Raw genomic sequence first — 24,634 nt, forward strand, 5'->3', positions numbered from 1 at the left:
TAAGTCAGTTGGGATAGACTCCAGCCCCCCACAACCCTAGTGAGGATTAAGCGGTGTATAGATAATGGATGGATGGACATTCTCTCTCTCTCATTAGTCTGGCAATTTAGCAAATAGAAATAATTTTGGTAATCCTAACTGACCTAATACAGGAAAGGTCTAGTCGAATTTAATGTCAGACAGTGAGAAAAAAAAAAAAAGGTTTTATGCCTTTTGATACAGTGTATGTCATGTAAACTTCTGGTTTCAACTGTATATAACAGTCTTCTACCTTAGTGGTACTCAAAGCTCTAGATCAGAAAGTTTAGGTTCTGATTGAAAAACATGGTTCGGCAAACTACACTATCAAACTAAAAGCTTTGAAATGGTCCAAAAGGTATACCAGGGACTCTAAAATATGCTGGATTTTCAAAATAAAATGCATTTATATGAATTATACATTGTGTACAATTATAGGACATAACAACAGACAGAGGTTACACCGGCACACTGAAGATGTTGTAGTGTATAAATAAAACCAAGACATCTACCATTACTTGGCAACAGAGCGTATTGATTTTGTGTCTGATCATTTACCAAAAAGCAGAACCCGCAGACTTCCTGTAAAGCCAAAACCACACAACCAACACTGTGCTGATGTTTCCTTTTAAAGAATGCACACTGTCCACAAGAAGTTTCATCTTTGCTCTGCAGGCAGCGAGGCAGCACACAGCTCAACATGCAGTGCAGCTTCAATGGGACTGTGCTGATCACAGTTCTCCCTCCACTGCTGGTGATGGAGTTTATTTTGGGATTACTTGGAAACGCTTTGGCTCTGTGGATCTTCTGCTTCCACCTGAGGCCCTGGAAAAGCAGCACGGTGTTGGTCTTCAACCTGGCGATGGCTGACTTTCTGCTCAATGTGGCTTTGCCTTTCCGTGCCAGCTACTACATCTCGGGGATCAAATGGATGTTTGGCAATTCCCTCTGTAACATCTGCCTCTTCATGCTGGCTATGAATCGCAGCGGAAGCATCTTCTTCCTGATGGCTATCGCTGTGGACAGATACATGCGTGTGGTGCATCCCCATCATTCCATCAACTCCCTGAGTGTCTGCAAAGCTGCCATTGGAGCGCTTGGATTGTGGCTGGTCGCCTTTTCAATGACTGCTCATGTCTTCACTCTACAACATGTGAACACGACCCACTGCGAGAGCTTCACGATTGAGACCAAGCATCAAAACAATCTGACCTGGCATAAATTTGAGTTCCTCCTTTCCTTCTACGTGCCTCTGCTTGTGATTCTCTACTGCACAGTGCACATCATCAGCCACCTGAGAAGGAGACAGCTGGCCCAGCATGCAAAGATTAAGAAGGCTCTGTACTTCATGGTAGTAGTGGTGGTGGTCTTCATCGTTTGCTTCCTGCCGAGCAACATCACACAGCTGCTGATCTGGATCAAGACCAGGGAGGTAACCAGCACCCTCCCTGAACCTGACATCTGTCCTGCCCTGGAGGACCTGACATCTGCATTTTACATCACCATCAGCCTGACTTATCTGAACAGCACCATGGATCCACTGATCTACTACTTCTCCAGTCCTGCCTTTAAGAGCATTTTCAGGAAAGCTCTTCACCTGCCCCAAGCAGACACTGTTGAAAGTGCTGAGAAGAAAACTCGGGAGACTGGCTCCCAGTCGCTCAGCCAGCTGTGAAACCAAGGAAACATGACATGCAGCTTTGCAGCGGAAATAATGACTAATACTCAGTTTCTGAAGCTTCTCAGTAAGTTGTCATGCAAGTCTCATACCGGGTGATATATGATTTTAATTAATCACATTGATACCAAGTGATAATGATAGAAAAACAAAAAATTATTAACAAAAACAAAAAAAAAAAACCCAAAACTAACAATGTTTTCTTGTAATGGTCAAAGCTATATTCTTCTTGTTGGAATGAATGAAGATTTATTATTTAAATATTTGTATCTGGTTATTGTTAAATTAAAGAACACAGCAGATTAAAATGTGCAATAAAAGTGTTTGTAGTCTGGTGAAAATGGCTTGGTGAGAAGTGAAAAAGTTGTTCTAACTCACATAAGTGACACCATGTTTATGACTGGAACTGGAGCGTCTGACCTCTAACCGCTGCTTTGACACAGTTTAGCACAGATGGTTCATACAATGTAGTTCTCGTGAAATGTAGCTTTCCAATTTAACCGCATAACATTGAAAACCACAGAGGTCTCCTCGTGGTTTAGATGGTTACTGTAAAAGCACGTAGTTATTTCTTCTTCTTTTGCTCACATTCAGCTAAAGTAAACTCCCTCCACTTAAAGTCTCTGAATCCCTAAAAACTCCTGTCTGTGTATCAAAGGTTGAAATCTGGAAGTGTTTTGCGTGAAAATAAATAACAATGTGAAGATCTGTGTAGTCCATCCCTCCTGACTTGCTGCAGCTCGAGCACATCAGCTCACCCACAACTCTACTCAAATGCTATAAAATTACTCTACACTATTGTAAAGTTGTAATAATTCAGCTGTACATGTTTTAACCAGAAACTGATTCTGAAGTAGAATAATGACACAGGAAGTCCCACACTGCAAGCTGATAAGCTGATCTCCTTACATGTGTGAAACCCTCGAAGTCTGAAGCTGTTTATAAGCCTGCCATCAGTAACCTGCACTTTCATGCTCCATCATACTGTTTACTTCTAATTTTGCTCATCATATGCTGTCTAGTATATATAAAAAAAACAAAACAACAACATATAGACAAGTTAAAGAAGTTTAAAAAAAAAACAAAACTTGATATTCATGGTAGAAGGTTTTTAAAGTTGTGTCAAAGATTTTTTTCAATTTAAATAAAAATCACTATTGGCAAATGAGGTACCACAATGGTGACTGAGGATTCTTCGTCTCCTTTTCGCCTTCATGTATAATGACACAGTCTGCTCCTATCTAAGGGGAAGTGAGGTTGAAAAACACTCCTGGAATGACTGCTTATTGCCATAGATGCTGGCAAACAGAGCGAAACTGAGGTTTTTTGGATACCACTTTAAATAAATGCATTGGTTTAAATGAAAAGTTTCAACAGTACATGCACTCAATAGAAATAAACTGTCATAAATCAGCTAAACAATGGTTGGTTTTAAAATCTGACATCTCTACATAAAGTAGTAAACAAAAAATAAACATTCTGCATTGTAAGATTTTTTACATAGTAGCATTGGTCTGATATTCCACCCAATTTATGGTGCATATGAACACAATATGAATTACATTACCATGCATCCCATCCATCCATTATCTATACACCCTTAATCCTCACTAGGGTCGCGGGGGGCTGGAGTCTATCCCAGCTGACTCAGGGTGAAGGCAGGGGACACCCTGGACAGGTCACCGTCTATACAGGGCTACACTTAGAGACAGACAACCAAGCACACTCACATTCACACCTACGGACAATTTAGAATCACCAATTAACCTCAACATGTTTTTGCACTGTGTGGAAGGAAGCCGGAGAACCCGGAGAGAACCCACGCTGCACGGGGAGAACATGCAAACTCCACACAGAAAGATCCCGAGTGTCCTCACCGGGACGCGAACCGGCGACCTGCTCGCGGTGACGCAACGGTGCTAACCACCGAGTCACGTTGCAGCCCCATTACCATGCACTCTCTTCATTAATGTTAAACACAAAGGGGAAGTTGGGCATGACCTACTAATGCATAAGAATCGTGTTGCAAAAATTGCACAGAATATTGCTCCACTTGGTGACCTTTTCTAGGGAATTTGTGACTGTGTAAGCTTTAACACAACACTGAGGATAAAAATAACATTCATTCTTCAAAATTGCTCATTATTGCAGGACTCAACATGCATAACATTTTTTACAAATGTCCGCATACGTTACCAATACTGGAAAAAAAAAAAAAAGGTGACTCTATAAACGACAGATAATCAAGCCCAGTTCTGTCAACAGGGTCCTGAATCTGGTTAAAGCGCTTTATTTTGGGGAAATGGTTAAATGACACACATGGAATAAAGTCTGTTTTAGGAAATGATTTTAGATTCGGTTAAGTTGCCCAATCGAATGGCCCGTGTCAGATTACTCGATCAAGCAACGTCAGAAAGTTGAACATTTCAGATTTTTTTCTAAGCAGCATTGCTTTCAAACCTGCCAGTGAGTTCTGGGGTTTAGAAGGTTAAGACAAGCATTTTTTTTTTCTTTTTTCACAAAAACAATTAACAAGTCAGGAGGTAATATAACACAACTTCTTGATCTGCTACTTCTGAAGAATTCCTCGACACAATTTTCAATAGTGAAAAGAATTTATTTGAGTAATACATGAACAATTAATAGATAAATGTTAAGTGCAAATATTGCATCTCTCCAGGCAGACCAAGAAAGACTAAAAGTACAGCCGAAGAAGTCACACTGGTTTATCCCAATACTCCATTCTGCTGTTTAAGAAACTCCTGAAAAACAATGAAAGCAGAATGACAGGTTTGTTATTTTCTGTCACAGAGCAGTAATCAAAGTGATGCAGTACAGAATCAGCTACCTTCAGGCAGCTCGGTGAAGGTGATCCATTTGTCAGCAGCTTCCCTCTTGGATGCTCTCTGAGTTTCATGAACTCTTGAGCGAGTGAGTCAGCATCATCTTGGCTGGAAAACAAATTCAAAGACACTGACGTCCAGAACTTAAATCATACATTCTGAAAAGGTCAAAGACACAAGGTCAATTTCTGAGACAGTTTCTGTTGACTCTTTAACTGTTTAAGTATCTTTCAGCTGTTAGACTGAAAAAAAGGAAGAAGAACAAATGGAATTAAAGCCCTTTATAACCTGAACTAGTGTTCAGCAAAATGTGTGTATTCAATCAGCCACATAACTCAGAACTCACAAAACTAAATTTTGTTTTCCTGATACAATGAAAGCTCTGAAATTGTCTAAAATTCTGTTCAACGCGTTGTGTTTTAGCAAGAGACCAAATCTCCAAATTGTGCAGAGGAGCTTTTACCACCAACACTGGACTTCATAGTGGAGTGGATCTTACCGGTTCTGGCTGATCAGGTAATCCACCAAGTCTTTCACCTGATCGGGTTGGCCGTTGGACACTACGTGCTGCTTCAGATGGTTGAAGTGTTTGGTCGTCAGCAGTTTCTGGTGCTGTCCATTTTGGCTGATGAATGTTAAGACAGTCTCCCTGATCTGTGAGGTGTTAAAGGTGATAATGTAACATCATGTAACAAGAAAATATCATCAAAATGAGAAGAAACTGCAATAAAACACTGCAGATATGTTTTGATGCATCCCTTTTGCCTGCACGTATGTTTGTGGCAAAACACCAAATCTGTCCATATGAAGCATGTTTGGTAATGAAAGCGGTTTTTGTTGAGCTCTTTATAACAAATAACACTTTTCACACCTTTATAACGCACTCATCTAACATAACTTCCTGCTTAACAGCTTTAATGATAACAGGTTCATGGCAATACCAAAATAGGTTCTGCTGCAAAAGGGTGCATTACATGTTGATTTTTATCTTGGAACAGGAGAGATGCGGTTTCTAAAGAAAACATATGTGAGGTCACTGATAAAGTTGCCATTGAATAATTAAAACTTTAACAAGTGTCATATTAGATGACAGTTCAGAGCCAAATTGTTTTAGCAAAAGTTAGTTCAATAAAATAAAAGCTTAAGGCAGTTGAAAAGCAGTTTACATCTGACCTGTGCAGGGATTCCAGCCAATTCACCAGTGTTCATAAGCTCTTCGACCTGCTCGAGGACAGTGACTGGGTTACAGACGGACAGAAAGCCCTGAAAAAAAAAAAAAAATGAAGCGTCACATACATAGTTAATTCTCACCTACTGTCTTATTGTATATATGAAAAGTTCATTTGCAAAAACAGATAACTCCATCTTCACAAACCTTCAGAAAACCCACTTTTCCATCGTCTACCTGAGACAATACCAATTAAACTTAAGTCATCTCTATTTTTGTCATGTCATTTCTACTGAGTCAAATCCACTCAACTTCAGTTTGATATTATCTCAAACAAAAACAAAAAAAAATCAGTTTTTCTAAAAATCTACAAAATAATCTGTTTTTGCAAATGAACTCTTCATATGCACTGACCTGGACCTGCTGCGGCTTTTTATTGGCACAGGGGATGAGGAGGAGAGTTCCCAGGGCGAAGGCGGGCAGATTGAACTGTGCGAAGCGATTGGCAATTCCTATCAAGTCCAGATTCAACAGGAAAGGGCACCTTGGGAAGGAAGATTAACGGCAGGACAGTTAGAATAATAAACATGAAGAGATACGACGCATTATTTAGGTCTGCATTGCCTTTTAAATAAACAAATTCCAGCATGCATTGGAATAAACTTTGGTCCAATAAACCGATAGAAGTGGTATTTAGATTTTTTCATTGGTCATCGAATGGGACTGTACAGTAAACCATGGCTAGATTAGACAGAACTTTATTGATCCCGTTGGTAGGGTACCTCAGGGAAAGTGTTGACACATACAGATGAGCAGTGCAACTGGTGTAACGGTGGGTATGTAGGGCATTTAGCTGAGGTTAATTCGCAGACCCTGACCCTTATTAGGATTTTATACTGAGGCTAAAACCGGAAAACAAACAAGTTGATTTAACCAAAGTGGAACAGATAAAACCGACCGTGTGAACGTGTCTGTGTGTTAGTACTATAGAAGATGTAGTTGTGATGACATTCATTCAAATAGCTGACTCATGCATGCGTAGAGGAAATTGTAGGCTGTGATTAAAAAAAACACCAAAGGCTGATGTGCCCTTCTGGTCATCAGCTTTTATTTGTATACTCTGTCGTGCCCTGAGATTGTTTTTTAAAAAATGACCAGAGGATTTGAAAATGCAACTGTCAAACAATATTCTATTCATAGTCTAGTACTAAGGGCCCATGAAAGTTCTGCATAGTGGTTGCAGGCAGGACAGTTGGTTATGGCTGAACAGGAGTGAAACATACTTGAGCAGAAGAACGAAGGTCCTGTAGAGTGTCGCCTGCTGATCCGGGCTCAGAGGAATGGAAGCTGTTACCAAGAAAACATATGAGACAGTCGGGAACATTCAGGAGATTATTCAAATTAAAACAAAAACGTATATAGTTAGTGAATTTACTGGAATCTAACTATTAGCTAACACACAAAGATTAAAGTTGCACAACTCCTACAATAGAGTTTCAACATCTCAACGCTGGCATGTAAAACTTAGAAGAGAACAAGAGTTTCTGAGCAAGTGTCTGAACAAGTATTGCTGCGACGCTTCGATATAGAGAAAGCAGGAATTCAAGTATTGATCACAGGCCACCTTCCTTCCATCTGAATATGGAGACTAAATTACAATTGGTTATGCTAACTGCTGGAGGATTTTATTGACTCACTTATTCTACCATGACATGGTATCATAAACATCAGTCATCGTTGAGACACATAAAAATCCATGCTCTCTATTAATTCAAGTGAATTTCAGAGTTTTAAATAAAGTACCTGAGACAAAAGGTGCCAGTATCATGCTCCTCCAGGTCCTGGAGAAACTGGTAATCTAAATAATAAAATAAAATTAATACAACAAGAAAAAAAAAATGTAGGCTTATCTTCAGTACTTACACTTAGTCGTCTTAGTCATATTGCTAATGATGTAATGTTATGCTTGTGGCCATCGCTCTTATTTTGGGCTCAACAACAGGATGTCCACTGGTCTTGTGGTTAAGACGCATGCAATTTAATTGTAATCTCCTTGGTTTCATTCTATTTGCAAAAAACACCCTCGCCTCTGATATTGGCTCAGGTGTTGCATTTCAAATATTTTCTAACAACTAAAGCAATTAGCACATATACTTTGGAACTTGCTTGCCAACATCATGTTTAAAAAAAAAAAAAAGATGAACACATTACCTCCCACAAAGCAGGCACAGCCACTATTGCCTCAAGCACCTTCTGGAGGTGGCTGATCTGAGGAGGGCAAGTACATGCATGTAAGTCTAATTTCACAACACGCAACCAGGCTGATGTTTTTGGAAAGAAAAAACAGATTTAAGGATGTTCACCAGTCCATCCCCATTGACATTTTTTTTCTCAGAACCAAAGAAAAACTACTTCTTAAAATCCAGACAGATTGTGTCGATACAAGGACTTTTCTGGTGCATGTCGTCTCACCAAGTTGAAGCCCAGAAGCTTCTGAAGCAGACTGTTCCACAGCTGAGGGTCGTACACCTGGTACTCCAGACACAGATCTGCCACCAGCCGCACGGCCTGAAACGACAGAGGCATCAGGCTGTCTGCGTACAATCTGGGTGTAACATTTTCTAACCTAGTGAAGCTAAACTAAAATAAGTACAGTCGTCCTCAAATGTATTCATACCCTCCCATTAAAGAAGGAAAAAAACAAGTTGAAATTGACAAAAGTAATTATAAATTAAAACATTTAATGAAAATCATGACATTGATTTTGAATTGTGGTTCAACAGAAATATTCCAAAAAACAAAAAAACAAGCAAACAAGCAAACAAGCATGATGGGACCCATAAACTACTATTTAGTTGTTTTCTGTAACTCTCAATCAGAATCCAATATTTTGATTTTGGCCCACTGCTCTTTTTTATTTTTTTTTATTTTTATTTTTTTATAAACAATTCAAAAGCAATGTCTTATTTCACTACATTATAATTTACCAAATTTTTATTTGTCATTACTTTTTTCAGTTTCTAGTTATTTGAATGACTAAGGTGAAGTTTGCCTTTTCTTTAATGGAAGGGTATGAACACATTTGAGGACGACTGTATGTGGAACAGTTTTCACTTTTCACAGAACATACCTGTGGCTCATGACTGTGGTTCTTCCACAGCCCTTTAACTAAACCCTCTTTGGGACTACTGAGGAACGATCGCACCGTGTACGGGATGTTTAATGCCTCCAGTTGAGAGACAAAGATGTAGCACTTCAGGTAATATCTGCAAGTGAAAAACATGCATGTAAAAAACACAATGAACCTTCTCTATATTAACATCAATCAAAACTGTGACTATTTAACAGTTTTCTTACAGGATTTTGTTACTGGGGATCTGCAGCTGAGCCTCCAGAGTGGCTGAATCCGCGAGACGGACAAGACAAAGCAGCGCTCGAGTTCGATGGCAGAAGGTCAGACGAGGTCCAGAAGTGCTGAGAGGCTACGGAAAGAAAAACATACATCAGCCACTTTTGTTGGACACTGTGTCCAGTATTGACTCCTTTTTTTATTTTTTATTTATTTATTTTTTTTAAACTCACCCAGGTTTCGGCAGATAGGATAGGTTTCAGAAGACGGACAGCATCATCCATGGAGCAAGACTGCAGCATGTACACCACCCTGGGAGCATCCAATACACACAATAAACCAACCTTGGCTAAACACCAAGTCATTGCAGATGACAAATAACACAATGACTGTCAACCTAATTAAGAGATTAATGCAGGTAAGTTCAATTCACAGCTGACAGGCAACTGAAAATGACATACTCTTTACAGTGTAAAAGCTGTACTGCTCTTTTTTTTATTGAATTCTGGTTATAAGAAAACTTAGCAACGACTCTACCTCATTAAGTCTGGGTCCTCCTCAATGTTGCTGACACAATCTTGATTACCAATATCCTGAATGAAAGAAGAAAAGTTTTATCAAAGTTCCACACAATGATCAGTGCAGCAAATGTGATAAAAAGATGAACAGAAACTAATCCGTTTATAAAAGTAAGGCTGAACCATCACTGACGAACCTTGGCCACAGCTGGGCCCGTTTTGCAGATCCATTTTTCCAACATCATGTTACGGATTTTCAGAATATCCACCTTGTTGATTGTGGCTATTTCCTTAACTGCAGCGTGTATGTCTGAGACAAAGACACATGATTCCATTTAAGAAAAACATACTGTCAATGTCCTGCGCCCATCATCTATGTGAGCACTAATGAACAAACCTGGTCTCAGATCAGAAGATGAACTGCTGTTTTAATACATGCTCACCTGGATAGGTTTGACCTCCTGACTCTCTGTATCGCTGCTCCACACTGCTGTGCTCGTACAGAGCCACAATGAGCCTGGCTGGCAGTCCAGTCAGTTTCAGGTGCTCTGGGCTGCTCAGCTGACTGGCAATCAACGTATTCTCAGTGGCGGAGCGCTGAAACTGCAGCTTCAGCTTCGACAGGAAGGTCTCCCCTCTGGCCCGTGCTGCCTCCTGCTTGGAATCAAACAGAAGTTGGTTGAAGAAAACCAGCAAATATATGAAAAACTTTCTACATTTAAGACATTTTTTAAGCTTGACAATTAGTATTTCTGCAGGTAAGAAAACTCAAAAACTGACCTCAAGGTTTGGATCCTTCAGCCATGCATCTCCAAGAGCCAAACAGAACCTAAGCGACTGTGTTTTCTCATAGCCTGGAGAGAGCAGGAAACAGTTTAGTACATATATTAAAACGTACCCAGCAGTGTAGTGAAGCGGCTGATGTGCAGTTCAAACCTGGTGGAAGCTCCTGGGTTATCCTGTGGGCCGTGGCAGCAGCCCACTCTGGGCTCTGGATGCAGTGGATGTACTTCATCATGGTCATGGCCACCTTGAAAGTCTCCTTATTGTTGCCGTGGTGACCCTGAGCCTTCTTCCTTTGCTCTAAGAGTAAAGGCTTCATCTTCTTCTCAAACACATGGTTCGCTGCTGACATGTACAACTTGTCAAGACTCACCTGGAAAGAGACGGGAAGGTCTGAATAAACTAAACAGTGACACTTGATGGACAAACCTAAAATTTCTGCAATTACACAGGCTAAATATTTGATAAGTGTGCTTTACCTTCATCAGTTTGCTAATGAGAAGAAGTGTGGGGAAGGTCTCCTCAGTGAGTTCAGGAGCTAAACATAGAAGAATATTCCAATATTTTAACTACTTCAGGAATTTACAGGTTGTTATGTTGGAAATAATGTGACCTCCCTTTAGTTAAGGGTGTTCTCTTCTTTTTTGATTACCCCTGACACCAACATTCAGAGGGTCAGGATCGAATAAAGTCAGAGCACATTGAGTTTGTCATCATTAATACTGACAACTTACAGATAATCTTCCAGTAATGCTTGGTTTGCATAAGCAGGTGGAAGGGAAGTCTGCTGCTGGACAAGGGGTTTGGCAGCAGACTGTTCTCGAGAAGATACGTGTTCTCAACATCTGAGGGAGGAGAGACTCGCTTGTAGGACTTCAGGTGCTGAAGGAGGCCCATTGCCTGCAGATCAAAAGACAATGAGTCCTTGTCTGCACAGTACAATGTGACACAAATGAATGAACAATTTAACTGTAAATATGCCAATGTGTTGTCTTTTTACCTGACTAACAGAGAATCTGGTCACATTCTCATCTGCAGCCTGTATGATCTTCAGCACTACTTCGATTCTCTCGTAGTTATAAGGGCTGAGCTGTATAAGAAAGGCATTTTAAAGATCAGGTAGGCTGGCAAACTTTTTGAACTGAAGTAGAAACACCTCAAGAACTGGATGATACAACTTGCTGCAGTGGTGTAGTTCATTTTACTTCATAATTAATCATTCTGGCTGTTGTTATTTAAAAGAATAAAGGCATGTCGATATAGATTTTTGATAAATTACTATAATAGAAACAAAAATGAATTGACACTGAGCTCTTGTCATAATGAAAAACTACTTGAAACAGATCTCTCTTCTAACTCGGACCTTGAATATGGCAGCACAGAGACTGTCGGTGAGCTCGTTGGTGCTGTGCAGCATTGGGATGATCTGCAGGACTCGTTCAAGCGTGTCGGCGTGACACAGCGGCTGCATCTCTTCCTGTCCTGGGTCTCCTGCACCTTCCTCGTCCTCTTGCAGCAGCAGTAATGTGGTAATGTACTGGTTGATTACACCGTCGTGGTCTAGACCAAAGGTACTGCAGATGGATGTAAAGGATCATTTTTAGCACAGGCGGGGAAGTTCCATAACACACCAGTGTGTACACTTAAAGCAGAGTCCAGACCCACTTGTTGAATATTCTTCACTGATGAGAGAAAGTCACCACAGAAAGTAAGAAACTGACCTGCAGTACTGGAGGATAATGTCTGGAGTGATCTTCCTGTTCTTCACCAAAACAGGGATCAGGCTGCTCTTCATCTCAGGTCGCTGGCGGAACACTGGCTGGATAGATATCTAGAGCAGAGCAGAGGTACAAATGTCTAATAACACTAATTCTGAATAAGCACATTGTTTTTCAGATTGCTCCTGGCCAGCTGTGTTTAAGTGCTGCATTACCTCTAATTTGCTAAGCTTGATGCCCCACTCAGCATCAGTGATGACAGAGAGAAACTTCTTTTGTTCCTCTGCCTCATTGTACAAGCAGCAGAGATTGGCCCCAACCCTCGCCACAGCCTGAAACAGTCAAAACACAACTTCAGTTTCTTGAAGACAGTATGAATGGAAATGTGCATGAACATGTTTCTGTACATGTAATCTTTTCTTCCCAACAATTTTTTTTACAAAGTTTTTATGATCTCACACAGCATTAAACGATCAATAAAGCTGGTAAACAGTTTAAGTTTAATAAATACTCCACAAATCAGTTTCAGAGAGTCCAATCTCATGAATGAAAACAACAAAATTAGATTTTCATGAATTAATCAGTGACATACAAACCTCACCCTCTTGCTAATCCAGAAAAAGCTTTAACTTCTGGTATTTACATTTTTGTCTAGCTCCTTCTCTTTAATTTTATTTGTTAAAACAATAAAATGTTTAGCAATAAAATAAGAAAAACAGAAATTATTTCCTACCAAAATTTTGTCATAGTTTTGCCAAGTGTTGTCAATGACTTTCCACAGTATTTTGAAGACATCCACTTTAGAGAGGAGCGTGCAGAGTCCAATAGCCAAATCACAATCGACCACCCTCCAGTTAAACACCTAGAAATAGAGATAAAGTTATTTAGAAATGCTGTAAATCTTCCACTATCTTTTTATGACGTTGGACTTTGGAGACTCACCTTGTTCAAGAGGGCCACAGCCACAGCGTTCAGAATAGACGTAGTGGTCTTTCTGAGATCATTCAGGCATACATTGTACTTCTTAAGCTCTTGTGAATCATAAAGCTGAAAGGCAGAAACAAGTTACAGTGCATTTAGGTAAGTATCACACACAGGGAGCAAAGGGTGTAATTATGGTTCAATTTTTCAAGAAAACCACTGTAAATGTCACAGTCATACCTGTGCACTTAGCTTTATGTCCATGACATTAGAGGTGACATGCTGCAGACAGCTGCCGTACGAGTTGACCAGCACTCTGAGGGCCAACTCCAGCTGACTGCACTCCTGTAACATCTGGAGCATGTTGGTAAGAGGACCGAGGAGGGGCTGCAGATAGTTCGAACCTGTACGTGGGCCATGCAAGACGAGATAAATTTTCTAAATTACAATTTGAGGAAGAAAAGAGGGGAGGTTTCTATATAAATACCTACCGTCTTCGAATGAGCAGTGAGACAGACACGAACAGTCCAGCGGGTACAGTTTGGTATCTGCAAGTACAGCGATAAATTAGCAAAGTAGCTGATGAGACCAGTTACAGGGAGACTGCTTAATCCGAAAGAGACATTAAAATGGTATGTGTAGTAAAACAACACAATAAAATGAACTTCTTACCCTGAGAAATAGGCAGCAGACAGTTGGTAATTTCGTACTGGACAGGGAGCACCGACACTGGGTCCAGAACGATGCAGTCTTCATTGAATACGTCTTGAAAACTCCACTGAGAACAAGGATCTTTTTCTGCCTCCACAGTCAGATCCTATGACATTAAACAATTCCGATTTACAGTTAAATGAACACATTGTGCTCATTTCACAGCATTACTTCATTGTATTTAATTAAAAGTTTTATTAAATGCTTGAAAAAAAATGACAGGAAATTTGCAACTGTTAAAATATTCATATTTAATAGGATGTCTTTTACTTTAAGTCCACACATTCCTGCTATCCTCTCTCTAAGGGATTCCCAGTTACTGATATCTAAGTTATCATAATTCATTTTAATGCCAGTTGACAATTAATCAGCATTAAAGTACAAGTACAAACATAAACCAGGCCAAAATAAAGTACATCAAATGTTATTCTATGAAAAAGGACAAGACACTGACCTTTGCTATGAAGCCATAGTTGTCTGACAACTGACACTGATGATAGACATCCATGGCGATCCGTGTGCACTTGCAAAGCTCCAGGCAGTCCAGAAGCAGATCTGTGGCAGTTGAAATATTGAAATATTAATGTTGGGGATTTAGTAACTTGCACATGATTTGAAGCTATAAGGAGAAGTCAGTTTGAGTCAGACCTCAAGTGTTACACAAAGAAAACAACTGTCTTGTGAACTATTTGGCCTAAACTGTCGAAAAGTGTTACCACTGTCTATTGCCCAGAAGACAGTCATATATTAAAAAGATTTCTTGTGTTTTTGATCTTCTGAAACTCTGCTTCTCTATCACCTGTGTTATTTTTAACTTATACTTTTTGCTGAATTTCACATGAATGAAGACTTCAAACTTCCAGTCTACCTTGCATAACAAACGTGTATCCCATTTTTACTGAAAAGTTTCAACAAAATAACAAAAAACTAAATAAGGAAATAATAGTAACAGTTATTTCCATTGACTTCAAGTGTTGTTTGCATGTGTTCTTTACCTGAGTGACACACAGTGATGGCCTGACAGGCCAGATAATGGATGACTGCTGGCAAGTCCATGTCATCAGGAAGCACCATGGGTACATCTGCCTCCAGCATCTGGCACAACGTCTTGGCAGCCGTGAACAAAACCTTCCCAGTACTGCTGTTATAGTGGTGCTCATACAGCTCACTGAAGACATGAGGGCAAAAGAACAAGTGCAACATAATACACCAATCATTTCAAGCTTTAAGAAATATCAGTTTTCAATCCCTGGACTACTCATACACCCAGCAAAACATCCACACATGCCAACCTGAAGATCTTGAGGGCCTTGTCCACCTTGCCCACTCCGAGAGCTCGCAGGGCCAGGTCAGACCAGAGCTCCTGTTCGGTGCGCTGCAGCTGCCTTCCTAGACGGCGTAAACCAGCTTCTGTGGAGATGGTCTTGGTCTTGCCGTCTGGATCATTAGCCACAACCGGAGCTGTTGTAGCCTTCGCCTTTGATGAATGGCGGCCACGGGTGTTTTCATAGGCTGTGATGTGATGCTCCTGGATCTGTTTTCGAATGTTTGGATCCTCATAGTTGGAGGGGGTGAAGAAAACATCAAAGTCCTCCTGAAGAAACCAAATGAAAGGCCGCAGGTTAAAAAACAAATCAAAAAAGAGTGGGAATCATACTGACACACATTTCTTGACTGAAGCTCACCTGCAGGTGGGCGATCGCCTTGAACATGATGAGATTGTTCTCACACTCCATGCTTTTAAGAGCATCGTCTGCAGAGGACATAAAAACCTGCCATCACACTTGGATGCTTAGATGTACGACAATGACTTTTTATGGTTATTTCTTCTATAACATTTGTTTATACAACGAATTCCAGCTGTTTTTATGCGCTTTCAGGTGTCAGGAATATGAAAAGAGTCCAAAAGTGGGGTATTTCTCAGCTCCAGGTAGCAAAATACACTTTCATGAAGAATCTAACAGTCAGCTAAAGAGTAATGATTTACTTCAGAAAACTTTTGCTAGGTTAATGTTTACTAACAGGGTTAGGGAGACCATTTCTGAAAGACAAGTGAATCAAGTCAGTTTCAAGTAAAGTAAACACTTACGTTTTTGGATTACATGCAGGTATTTCAAAGCCTCCACCATCACTTGAGCTATGACCATTTGATGTTTCTTGTGCTATCAAAGGCAAACAAGACAAAGTGGAGATAAACAAAACATCATCATAATACGCTTACCACAGTGCACTTCTACCTTTTTAGTCAAAAGCACTTCCAATGTCATATATGGTCTACTGTTGTGTATATTTGTGATGTCTATTGTGTATGCATTATCTAAATAGGAAAACAAGAGGTTTCCAGGGAACCCCACAGAAGAAATGCAGACTGGAAAAGTTATGAATGCTTCGCAAGAACAACCTATACTTCCTACAACCATTTTAAAAGCAAACATTGTATGACTTAAGTACTCTTGTATTCACTGAACTGAACCTTGAAGAAAATACACAAAATGCACTTTAATGTTAAAACATAACGTCTTTCCTTTCCTCACCTCATCAGATATGTGGTCTTTGTCCTCCAGCTGCAGCCTGGCCCACGATGTGAGCCGCTCAATCACACACTCTGCCTCTGCAGACGACAGCTTCTTCAGGACGGTTAAGATCTCCTCAGTCTGAAAGCAGCACAAGAGACGTCCTACCAATGTGCAAGGAACGAGGAAAACAACACATAACTACTAAACTGACATTCAACAACCACATGTGGATTAACCTACCTTGCCTTGGCCAATCAGCTGGATGAGATACAGGTAATTGATCTGTGACGTTGGTAGTTTGTACGCATCGGCTAACGTCAGGGAGTCCTCTAAAGCTGTTGGTACGTCTTGCTTCAGGATGTATCTTATCAGTGTCTTCAGAGAAACACATGTGCAGGAATGTTATTTTGCAAGCAGGAACAACAGAAAACTCACGTCACGGAATTGATCAAATCAAACTTACCATGATTTGATTCGTGTTAGAGAGGTTGAAGTTGCGGATGCCGTAGCCTCTGAGAAGTTTCCGAATCTCCATCAGACGGTAGCTCTCTTTTAAAAGCTCTTGTCTGGAGAATAAATCGGGTAGAAGAAAATCATGGAGACACTGATGAGTTTAGCTACTGTTGCTATGTTAAAGGAACCTATTTCCAGGTGAGAACAATGTAAACATACTTTGGTCCATCCATCTCTAGATACTGCTGAACCAGCTTTTCCACCACATTGCTCCAAGGTACCACAGCTTTCTGCATGATCTCCAGCACAGCATCTACCATCAGCTAGAAAGGAAATACAATAATATGAGATTCTACAACTCAAATACATACAGCCTGGCTGATTCTTGACTCAAATATTTGTGCTCTTTAACTCTTAGCATATTGTAAACTATGAGTAAGTGTAATGGTGTCACAGAAACTTACATCAGTATCAGTCATGCAGCCGAGCACAGCCACTGCTTTGGCCTCCCACTCCGTAAAAAGTGTTGTTGTCTGAGAACTGCAGCGTTCTAGCAGATCCTACGGAAGATCAGATTGTGAGCAGAGAAAGAGGCGACTTAAGGTATTTTGAAAACTAAATGCGAGTCCCCAGTAGTTTGGCTGTAGTGGAGTTTTACCTTGATATACTGTAGAAGTAGCTCATCAAAAGGAATCTCGTGCTCTTCAGCGTATGGCAAGATGCTGTTTTCCACTGTGGCGGCGATCAGCTCTGGAGCCGGCACTTTGTCCAGCATGAAGAATGCCACACTCAATGCACTCCCCTTTCAAATTAACATACATAAAAAATTATTATCATGGGAACGACAACACATTTTAATTGGGATAAACGTCATCCTGTGATCTACATAACATGTGGGACCCTTGGATGGAGCTCAGACATAATTAGATACGTAACTCATGAAAGACGAACCTTCTCAAAGACTGAAAGGGAAAGTTTGCAGTTGTATTTCCGGTGGAGGTCCAGCAGCCTACGAAGGTTGGACACCAGGGCCTTGAGGTTCTCCACCTCCCTTGCACCGTTATTATCGTCCTTCAGAACAAATTAAAAGATATCAATAAATTGTGAGCCACATAAGATCATGGTACATAAGCTGCATGTAAAGCATACTGTATGATTATTGTGGCGGCACAAATAAAATCTGTATCTAACTTACAGATTTCATCCATGTCCATAAAGAGGGCACCCCAAGCACTGCTAAGTCCAACCCGTTCTGGGGCCAAGCACCCTGGAGAAAAATATGACACTTATAATCCCTGGTTCAACTTTATACAAATAATTAACAAAAATAACAATTAAAAAATGTAAAACTGTGCATTTTGTACATGATTGTTTGATCTACTATTGTTCAGTGATCAAAACAATAACAACAGCAAATAAACATATATTCATCAACAACCATTATTAAAGCTATACTGTATTGCACAACTATAAAAGAGAGTTTTACTCAGCTTAAGTTTTTCAAGTGAGTATTATTTTACCTTTTCTGTCAGCTCCAAATTCCTTGCTTTCTGCTCGAGCCATTTTGCCAAGTTTCTCTATAAGGACAGGCAGACAGAACTTTCACTAAACATAGCACCATATGGCAGATGACAGTATTTTATGCATGAGTGAACGCATCCCACCTGTCCTCCTGGGAGCACTCGCCTCACAAACGGAACAAAAACCGTCCGGAACCAGGGACAGAGGTCTTGGGACGGCAGGTCCTCTGGGATGGCACTGAGTATGGCTTCAAGCCTGCTTTCATCAAACTCTACAGCAATCTGCCCCTGTCGCAAAAAACACCCAAACCCACCAATAAGCGTCATATCTGACCTGAACACAATTTACACAGAAATGTCTTGATTTGTCTTTATTGATACAGTGTCAAATTATTGATAAATGAGATATTTCTATGCCATAGTTCTAATGAATACATAAGCTGTTCTGATTTAAATATCTGTTACCTCGTATCTGAGCCAAAGCAGTTGTGCACCCTTCATGTCTCCGTCTCTTAGATGGGTCAGGATGTCTCCTAAATTATCAGTGCTATTCAGAAACTCAATCCAGGCAATTCCACTGTGGATGACAAAGTAATAAGCCAAAATAATTAATTACTGCACACAATGATCAAACCACAATATAGAACACAATGATACAGTATTGCCCATTAGAGGTGTAGACTTTACTTGAAATTTTCCAAGCCTTGCAGGCTGCAAAATGTTGCCAGCCTGGCTAAGGCTTCTTGAATCTGTAGGGAGGAGTATCGTGTAGCTGCATGGTTTAACATCTTCTCCGCTGTCTCAAACGTCGGCCACGGAGCCTTGAGGCAGTAGTCCACCACATACTGCTCATCCTAAGTGAAACGAAAAATGTTACAGTTATTGTTACAGAGTTGATTCTCAACAACAGTTTCTGATTCCTGTGACATCAACATTTTATAGGAGCAAAGTGAGATCTGACAAAAACAGCACTGTTACACTCACTGTGATCTTTGTCAAGTTGGTCTTGGCCTCATCTACAAGTTCAGACCACACATCCTGTCCATATCCACCCACCGATGCAGAGGCCAGCTGCTCCAGCACAAAGTCGAGCTTCACCTTGTAGACAAGCTGAGCAAAAAGAGGACTTTTAGTGATGTATAGCCTAAATTTCACCAACAGTAACAACAGTACATTTGTTTTTCTACTTTTTGTATATTAAGGCCAAATTTTACTTTGCTTGTCAAGGCAGACACACTGACCTCCAAATCCAGCTCAAATGTGATGGCAAATTTTTCAGCCTCTTCAAACATGTGTTTATGAAGAAGTCTGCTAAATCTTGAAACACAGAAAAGTCAAATTACAACTAGAACTATGGTTCAAAAACTGCAACTAATATAGAAATGTAACCAACTTAAATGAGGTACCTGTTCTCAGGCAAAGCCTCTGTGAAGCATCTGACAACAACAGAGGCTATAGGCTGTCCCCGACTACTTGAAGAGCAAGAAGAAAAAGCACAGGTTGATATCGCAACACTCAAATACGGGCTGAAAATCAATAATAATAATTATACACTCTACCTTTCTGGGTTCTCGCAAATCCCCTCAACTAAATAAATCGCATCCTGTAATTAGAGGAGGAAACAACTGACTTAAATATGTAGAAACATTAACATCTAGAAGCAGCACATGCAAAATCTATGTAACTATTTAAAAAGTTTGAATTGTTTACCATGTTTATTTTTGTCTGGACAAGACAGGAGACTGAGGACACATCAAGAGAGTAGCAGACAGTCATAGAGGGCAGAAATCGGATTTGCAGAGAGCTGATCTGAAAAATGAAAAACCAGCATATTTTGCTCAGAACAAGATTTGAGACAGTCACTTATGTTTCTTTAAAGGGAGTTGTGTTGCTACCTGACTGCTGTCTTGCTTTGTCAGTGTAATCATCTTCATGCTGCCCTTGTCTTGGCTGAAACACACAGATTAATTCCAACAGTGTTTAAAGGACACTCATGCCACTGTTATATTTACAGTTAAAGGATGTCATATAAGATCGATACATACGCCACCATGGAGGCAGAGCCGCACTCTGTGGTGAGTTCAAAGTCATAAATGGAAAGATCCGGCCAACAGTGAACCATGACGAGGAAATGCAGGTCCCAAAGACTCAGAATATCCTGAGACAGAGGAACCAAGTGGGCAATACTTAAACCTCAAATATTTCATAATGAAAGCTTGGTTTATCCAACAGCTCACGGAGACACCACTGAACTCACCTCAGTGTCCAGAATATACAAGAGATTGTCCACCACCACCATCTTCTTCACGCCTGTAAAGTAAACATACACACAATGTACTCTTTAAAAAATCTCTTCAGAAATGTACTTTCGTTTTGTGTTATTTTTTCTCCTTGATCCACTGTTTTTTCTGCATTTTATTATATTTATACTCCTTTTAATGCTGAGCAACCATTTTTGAAAATAAAAACAACTCCTACATTCATCCTTTGCTAAATCACCCACAAATTTACAATTTCACTTCTAAAATTCTCTTAAGACGCAGTGACAAAGTGTGGCAATATACAAAATGAAAGAGTTTACCTGGAATTAGGCTACTGTCGATGGAGTGAGCAAAGCACATCTTTGCCTGCTGAGGATCCATCGTCCAGTGAGTCACAACATTGTCTTTATTCCCCTTCAAAATGACAGAAGAGAATATTGTTTTTAGCTTGTTTGTGTATGGAATAATACAAATTTATAGGAAGACTGTATTTACAGCCATACACTCTATTTGAAGCTTAACTTGAAGCTGGTCGGTTTCAATTTCATCTTGAAAACAGTCTGAGTTTACGCATATGTATGTTGTCTCATAGCAGTGGGCTGATTTTGAGGTAACACACGTGGATTTTAAGAAGATTTTACATCAGCTGATCTCGACGCACAGTTTCTGAAAATTAAATTTATAGCAATTTTGCCGATCTAACTTCTCCTAAGCCGGACTCTGCCAGAGTAGCATTTAATTGTGAATGACGTGTAGAAAAACAGCACAGTATAAGATGGACAAAAATAAAATGAGTGATAAATACCTGAAGTAGCATAGTCTGTAATTAGAAGTCTTTTGATTTTGTCCTTTAAATACATTTTCATTCAAATGTAAACGATGTATCATAATTACAATAGGTGAATACATTCATAAAACTTTCATGAACACTGACCCCAATCATGAGGTGGATTTCGTGGCCTAGATTGAACATCACTGCTGTACTGCAGTCCTCATCATGGTAATCCTTGGTGGAGCAAAAGCCTATCTTGATCAGAGACTGGAGCTGAAATCAGAAAAAAAGGCATGATTATTTCTTTGTTGTTAAAAAACAACAACATTTATTTATTGCATAAACCAAGATTGTCTTTACTTACCTCTTTTAAAGCTCCCACATCCATTTTTTCAATGGCTGGCATGGCAAAAGAAAAGGGAATTTTACAATAATCACATCTCATAATCACAACAATAATTTTATTTAGTCAAAAGGGTAGCGTCTAACAAACTTTTTGCCAAATTTTACCATAATATTTTGATACCTGTCTCGATCTTTGCCAAAGCGAGGTTTGTAATGTGGAAGAAACCATCCTTAATGAGAAGGAACACATGGTACATCCCTGTCAATGAAGAACACACAAAGATTCAGATAATTGGACACAACAGCTGGAGAATAACTTTTAAACTCCCTAATGTTTTCTGTGCAGGTTACACATTCATAACTCAATCGATTCCTTTTATATTTATGTATAAATTTTACCCGGAGATGCCTTGTCCTCGTCCATGATGAGATAGCGATAGGTTTTCTTATCTCCACTGGATGGTTCCTCAACCAAAGCCTATAAATCAGGAAAGTGACACAGTACAGAGTTATCAGGAATATTACTGGTGTTTCCATCACATACAGTTGAGTGTTATTCTTCAGAAAGGGTTCAGTATAACAAATAGAGGTCAGAGTGATCAAATGTAAAGTAATACTCTACCAGGCCAGCACATAAAAAACACCCATACCCTGGTGAGGAGGATTTTCTTGTGTGGAACGTAGACCAAATGAAGATTTCCATTTCTTTCACAGACTGCCAAAAACTGTCCATCCAGGCATACATCAATGGCATCCACATCGGTTTCTGAAAAGCAAACCTTGCTATTAATGTACAATAGTTACTGTGACAGGTGAAAACTACGTTGTTGGAAGTTGATAATGAAATCTGATATGTGTAAACTTTCACAGTTTCTTCAAACTGCTTTGAAGAGAAACTGGTGTCTGTTAAACATCCGAGGAAATTCTTGGACCAGCTGATTTGGATGCAGCCACAGAAGAAATCTCAGAGGACACAATCGCACATCTGACAAACAACTAACAACATGGACATAAAAGGAAGAACATAAAATGAAGCTATTTACCAAAGTGAAGAAGCAGAAGGATGGTCTGATAGCTTTGATCAAACAGGATAACTGTCTTGTCAGCAACGACAATACTCCAGTTTGAGCCACTACAGGACGAGAGACGGGGATCTGTGTGCACCTGTAAGACCCAGTATTACCATCAGAACACTGGTCAGAGCTGTCACTACAAGCAGCTAATTTTTGCAAAATACAAGGCAATATTCCTCCAGAGAGGTGTACAACAACACAAGTTAGATAAAACCAGACTTTCTTTGTGCAAGTTGGCTCGACCAAACATACAATAAGAGATGTGCATCACGATGTTGGTTATCAACTTTATTTGTTAAACTAGGTTTTTTTTTCATCAGGCTCTGTGCAGGCTTCCATAAAACAGGGCATTTGTCACGACATTGACTCTTCTTCCACACAAAAAGGCTGACTGATGTAGCACATTGTTAAAATGCAGTGCAATGAAAAATACCAATAGTGCTATTGTATGATGCAAGAGAGGTGTGCTGGTAGAAAGTTGTTAATAATGTAAGCTGATATAAATATATTCATACTCAGTGCACTCCTAATTCCTGCAGCTTATTACTACCATCACAGTTACACAGTATGTATTTCTAATGATAATCAAGAAGCGCATACAGGTCTAACACTGTTCAATAATAAAAGATACATGGAAATCCCATTAGTGTTTGACAAAATTAAAGTAATATTTGGTTACTGGTTGAATATTCTCTGGAATTTACACCAAGATGCTAATTAATTTTACAGTATGTGTTCTAGTAGCTTCAATGCCATCAGTGTAAAAAAACAAAACAAAACTGGGCAGCAAATCTGGACCCAGCATAACAATATATTTATGCATCACCAACTGAATGCATGTAGGTTACCTTGGTAATGTGACACATATGTGTTGCCTACTGTTATTGTATGGCTTCATTTCAGTGGCATCACTAACAAACAGCTCAACAGGTTTGCAGATGTAACATATTCCCTGAGTGGAGAATCTGTGTCACTCATAGAGCATATTCTCAGAACAAGAATTAGTGCAAGGGTGGTGCTTTAAATCTCTGGACAGAACCTCCTCTGGAGCAGGTCAGCTGTGCAGCATCAGTTACCATGGCGACTTAGCTAGATTGGAAGGCTTTAGGGTCGGCTAACGCATTATTCTAGCCTGGCAGTACAGCTCTCAGAGGTCTTCGCTACGCCCCAGGACAAGAGTATGTAGTAAATAAACTCAGCAACAGGGATAGAAGCGAGCATGTGTACTAAACAGTGACAGTCCTTACCTCATTGGCAGTAGAGATTTTGACCAGCGTATCCACCTGGTACAAGCCGCTACCATTTTCCTCTTTTGACACACTGTCAAAACGAACAGTGTTTGTGTCCTCGTTGGTCAAAAGCTCAACGTCGCTCCACATCGCCATGTCCTGGAGCTGAGTGATAAAGAAGATATGTCATTTGGTTACAAAGTAAAAATGATTTAATTCGATGTGACTGCGGAAACTATGTGATTCTGTTGGATGCTAACGTCACCTTAATGTTACGAGAACGCTAATGTTAGCAATTTAGCCAAGACTTTTAAAATAATAACGAAACGTAGGATGAACTGCTGATAGTTTAAACCACCCGCGAATTACTATGTAGACCCAGCTGTTCGTACTCACCGCTTTACTAAAATAATCAGGCAGTAACAACACAGAGGATCAACATCACTCCACCGTTTTAGCTTTAGAATTTGGCGGGTTGCTGCTGTAGGTTCGTAGACGTGACGTTAGCTGTTGTTACCCTGAGTTTTGCCTGGCAGATACAACCTCCTTGTGAGACTACATATAAATCCTTCGTTTTTCACAAGGAATGGCAGAAAGAGCCTGTAACACTGCCTCAATTTTAATATTACATATCTGTGATTTAAACGGAACCATGTAGTTGACAGCGCTTGTTTGTATTGTAGCAACCGTAAGAATAACTGCTGCCTGAAAGTCAAAGCTCAGGATATAGCGAGCAATGTACAACGGGCGGGGCATTG

The 24,634-nt window shown here is 39.9% G+C and overlaps 2 protein-coding genes across 2 annotated transcripts; one reads left to right on the forward strand and one right to left on the reverse strand.

Moving 5' to 3' along the window:
- The first annotated feature begins 718 nt into the window (after positions 1-718).
- On the forward strand, positions 719-2,402 carry LOC103363199 (hydroxycarboxylic acid receptor 2-like). Its single transcript, XM_008289848.1, has one exon. It carries the CDS (start codon positions 719-721, stop codon positions 1,691-1,693), a length of 975 nt encoding a protein of 324 aa, XP_008288070.1. The 3' UTR covers positions 1,694-2,402.
- Positions 2,403-4,292: 1,890 nt separating this feature from the next.
- kntc1 (kinetochore associated 1) lies at positions 4,293-24,334 on the reverse strand. Its single transcript, XM_008289849.1, has 62 exons — positions 24,273-24,334; positions 23,895-24,041; positions 22,618-22,738; positions 22,225-22,340; positions 21,974-22,052; positions 21,756-21,833; positions 21,594-21,628; positions 21,392-21,502; positions 20,778-20,871; positions 20,454-20,506; positions 20,242-20,354; positions 20,092-20,146; positions 19,907-20,005; positions 19,756-19,799; positions 19,603-19,665; positions 19,438-19,513; positions 19,181-19,306; positions 18,884-19,050; positions 18,662-18,773; positions 18,341-18,484; positions 18,197-18,253; positions 17,872-17,943; positions 17,628-17,747; positions 17,335-17,478; positions 17,141-17,236; positions 16,896-16,999; positions 16,687-16,789; positions 16,464-16,598; positions 16,242-16,361; positions 15,797-15,869; positions 15,393-15,460; positions 15,000-15,301; positions 14,703-14,875; positions 14,162-14,262; positions 13,669-13,813; positions 13,488-13,544; positions 13,237-13,400; positions 13,018-13,122; positions 12,809-12,937; positions 12,291-12,407; positions 12,079-12,188; positions 11,721-11,931; positions 11,358-11,447; positions 11,092-11,257; positions 10,837-10,895; positions 10,511-10,730; positions 10,355-10,428; positions 10,018-10,228; positions 9,772-9,884; positions 9,594-9,649; positions 9,290-9,368; positions 9,065-9,189; positions 8,838-8,973; positions 8,180-8,275; positions 7,919-7,975; positions 7,511-7,565; positions 6,991-7,054; positions 6,122-6,251; positions 5,713-5,802; positions 5,039-5,193; positions 4,545-4,647; positions 4,293-4,458 (listed from the first exon to the last, which is right to left on the reverse strand). Exons 2-62 carry the CDS (start codon positions 24,030-24,032, stop codon positions 4,423-4,425), a joined length of 6,645 nt encoding a protein of 2,214 aa, XP_008288071.1. The 5' UTR covers positions 24,033-24,041; positions 24,273-24,334; the 3' UTR covers positions 4,293-4,422.
- Between the last annotated feature and the right edge of the window lie 300 nt (positions 24,335-24,634).

The sequence above is a fragment of the Stegastes partitus genome, unplaced genomic scaffold, assembly GCF_000690725.1.
Source record: "Stegastes partitus isolate 25-593 unplaced genomic scaffold, Stegastes_partitus-1.0.2 Scaffold639, whole genome shotgun sequence".
Classification (NCBI taxonomy): domain Eukaryota; kingdom Metazoa; phylum Chordata; class Actinopteri; family Pomacentridae; genus Stegastes; species Stegastes partitus.

Excerpts from the sequence above, each read along its gene's own strand:
- LOC103363199 (XM_008289848.1), top strand. The coding sequence starts at position 719 with ATGCAGTGCAGCTTCAATGGGACTGTGCTGATCACAGTTCTCCCTCCA.
- kntc1 (XM_008289849.1), bottom strand. The coding sequence starts at position 24,032 with ATGGCGATGTGGAGCGACGTTGAGCTTTTGACCAACGAGGACACAAAC. Across the intron at positions 19,051-19,180 it reads CCAACTTGACAAAGATCACA|GATGAGCAGTATGTGGTGGA; the intron begins GTGAGTGTAACA and ends CGTTTCACTTAG. Across the intron at positions 9,885-10,017 it reads AGGAGGTCAAACCTATCCAG|ACATACACGCTGCAGTTAAG; the intron begins GTGAGCATGTAT and ends TCTTTGTCTCAG.